The 3,011-nt window shown below is 34.3% G+C and overlaps 1 protein-coding gene across 1 annotated transcript; it reads left to right on the top strand.

Annotated features, from left to right (window-relative positions):
* The first annotated feature begins 1,653 nt into the window (after positions 1–1,653).
* On the top strand, positions 1,654–2,496 carry LOC131218033 (putative serine carboxypeptidase-like 52). The gene is made up of 4 exons (XM_058212715.1): positions 1,654–1,724; positions 1,809–1,922; positions 2,016–2,061; positions 2,413–2,496. Exons 1-4 carry the CDS (start codon positions 1,654–1,656, stop codon positions 2,494–2,496), a joined length of 315 nt encoding a protein of 104 aa, XP_058068698.1.
* Positions 2,497–3,011: the final 515 nt, after the last annotated feature.

A 3,011-nucleotide genomic window follows, 5' to 3' on the forward strand; every position in this document is an offset into this window, starting at 1 on the left:
AGCCCACATATTATGGTGGGACCTACATAACTTGCTAACATTGAGTGAAATTGGCACGGGACTCAATGCAATTCCATTTAATGTAATTCCAAGCTTTTCCATGCTTCCCAAACATGGAGTGGAATTGGCACAGGACCAAATGAATCCCATCCCACCTAATCCCTTCTAATCCCACCGCCCAAACAGGCCCTAAGTGTCTGCTCCTGATGAGCAGGGGAGAGCTATACTAAATACAAAGCGTTGTGCTGGATTTGTAGTTGGCTTTATATATATATATATAATTCGAAGGACGGTTCTGGCTATGAATCTACTTTTGTTATTCATAGCTTTTTAAGGGAGATGGAAGAATAACCACCAGTTCACATGGTGCCTTTGCATACAACCAACTGCGAAAAGAGAAGTTACGTTTCATCGATGATGATCTTTTCTTGGTTCTATGCTTATAACGTATTTAGGGCTGACGTGGCTGGAACAACTGCTTTACCGCTATAAAAGGTAGGCTAATTTTATTCACAAAGGATCATGAGATCAACATGATTTTTCTCTTGTTGCCCACAAAGACTGGCGTAAAATTAATAGACAATCCATATTAATAGATTATGTCATCTATGTTCCAATGCAACTAGCAGCATTGTGCAAAATGCTCTAGGACAAATAGAAAAGGGAGAAAACGACCCAAGGATGATAAAATAATGAAGTGTACAAAAAAGCATATGAATGTACCAAACGCCAAATGACAATACTATAGCATTTACATCGTGATGTATCCACAACAATACTAGTACTATAGATTAAAAAAATCGACACAACTTGATGTATAAATGGTCAATTAACTCAAAGGCTGGACTGAGTCTTTACTGGACTCGGTTGTTACATGACTAGATTTAAAATTAATATAGTTCGATGATAAATATTTAAAATGCTTGGAAACAGTAAAGTAATAAAACAACCAATTGGAATACAGCTCCTTTTAGTGAGTTCCTCTTCCTATATATATATATATATATATATATATATATATATATATATATATATATATATATATATATATATATATATATATATATATATATATATATATATATATATATATATATATATATAATGACATAATAAACTACAATTCGGCGAGTGACTTAGTTGACCCAACTAGTCTTGTGACGTCCTGACCAAGTCACATTGTCAGTGAGTTTCCAAAAGACTTGGCTCGAAATGTCGTTGAGTGAAGTTGACTCAGTGAAGTTTTGAGTTGACCCACCAAGCTGTTTTAGGACTATGATTGGTACATACAATGCATTTTAATACGAGCAATTGCGAAATTGTCTCAAGAATTTAGTAAATTTTATTGTGATGAATTCCCAATGCAATATAATATATTTTGATATTTTGAACTCTTACAATACAATAATTTCTAATATGATGTGATGAATTTTAATATTTCTAATGTGGGCAATTATGATATGGTAAGTTCCTTACATGTTAAGATATATTCTGATATTTTGAACAATGATAATTAAAATAATATATATACCAAATTCAATATGATACACTGTGAGATTTTGAAAAATGATAATTATATTATTACTGTTTACAATAATCTGTCAGACATCAGTAAAACAATGGCTAAGGTGCAACAATGGCATAAATTATGTGATGGACGTTAAAAGTAGCTTAAAATACCATCTCAATCTAACAACGAAAGGATATCGAGCTCTGATTTATAGGTAAACTTTCAATCTGTCTTTTCCAACCATGTTGCTTTATGTCCCAACACATCTACTAATGATACTAGTTTTATCACCATATAGTGGCGACCATGACACGACAATTCCATATGTGGGCACCCAAGCATGGATAAGATCTTTAAATTTCTCCGTCGTTGATGATTGGCGGTCTTGGTCCGTTGATGGCCAAATTGTAGGGTAAGTTTACATTTTAATTGGAACTACATTCATACACCAATATTGAATTTGATATGTGATTAGAGTATCTTTCTTTGTATGTTGAATTCTTAGATATACGAGGACATATTCGAACAACTTGACATTTGCGACTGTTAAGGCAAGAAATTCTTTAATCTTAATTATTTGAGTTGTCACACATGCAAAATAATAGATTTTCTATGTTTCCATTGACATCCAATAGGGTTGTGCATGCCAAGTGCAAGTTTAGGACACTCTAATCTTACAGTAGGTGGACTCCATCTAGAAATTCAATGGACCATTTAACCATGGTCAGCATTCTACTTGTACATGGCCTTGCTAGATTTACTTGATCTTTGGACAAGGTCATCTACAAGTGAAGGCACACTTGACGTACGTGAATCTAAAATGTTTCCATGAATGTTCCAAGTTGGTAAATATGGAAACGTGGATGACATCTAATGTTGTATTATCAATGTTATGTTTTCAGGGAGGGGGCCATACAGCTGCAGAGTACAAGCCTCAGGAATGCCTTGCTATGGTCCAACGATGGATTTCCCACAATCCTCTATAATTACTATGCACAATGGAGCTCTAAAATCTTCCAAGTTTCCAACCTTAGACCATTGGTTTCTATATCCCATCTAGTCAAGTGAAACTCATAGTTGAGTTTTCTTACAATATTGAAATGCAATGTTTAATGTCTATGCAATGATCACTATCTATAGTTGTAAAGTCTTATATAGACATTCACCCACCATAGAAACCAAAAGAGCAAGAAGGAGATGCTAAATAAAAGAACTTTGACTTTAAATATATAATCTCTTGAGTTTTCTTTTTCTTTTTTCTTTTTTAAATAAAATTTTATGAAAGAAGAATGAAGTTATACAATGACTACATTCGGGGAGGTCCACATCATGAAAAATCCGGGGCCCACCTATCATATACCCCAACCTCCTACTAGCGATAGGAAGAAAAATGGTCTCTTAACCCAACCTAATATTACCCATGCCAACTCGTTGGAGAAACAGGCTTCCCTGAGGCAAATTCGAAGAGGTAAGGAAAACCCAATTAGTCTGAGTCTCGATG

This window comes from Magnolia sinica, chromosome 11 (assembly GCF_029962835.1).
Source record: "Magnolia sinica isolate HGM2019 chromosome 11, MsV1, whole genome shotgun sequence".
In the NCBI taxonomy this organism is placed as follows: domain Eukaryota; kingdom Viridiplantae; phylum Streptophyta; class Magnoliopsida; order Magnoliales; family Magnoliaceae; genus Magnolia; species Magnolia sinica.

Coding starts and splice junctions, on each gene's coding strand:
- LOC131218033 (XM_058212715.1), top strand. CDS start 1,654: ATGGACGTTAAAAGTAGCTTAAAATACCATCTCAATCTAACAACGAAA. Junction 1,725..1,808: donor TATCGAGCTCTGATTTATAG/GTAAACTTTCAA, acceptor ATCACCATATAG/TGGCGACCATGACACGACAA. Junction 1,923..2,015: donor GTTGATGGCCAAATTGTAGG/GTAAGTTTACAT, acceptor TTGAATTCTTAG/ATATACGAGGACATATTCGA.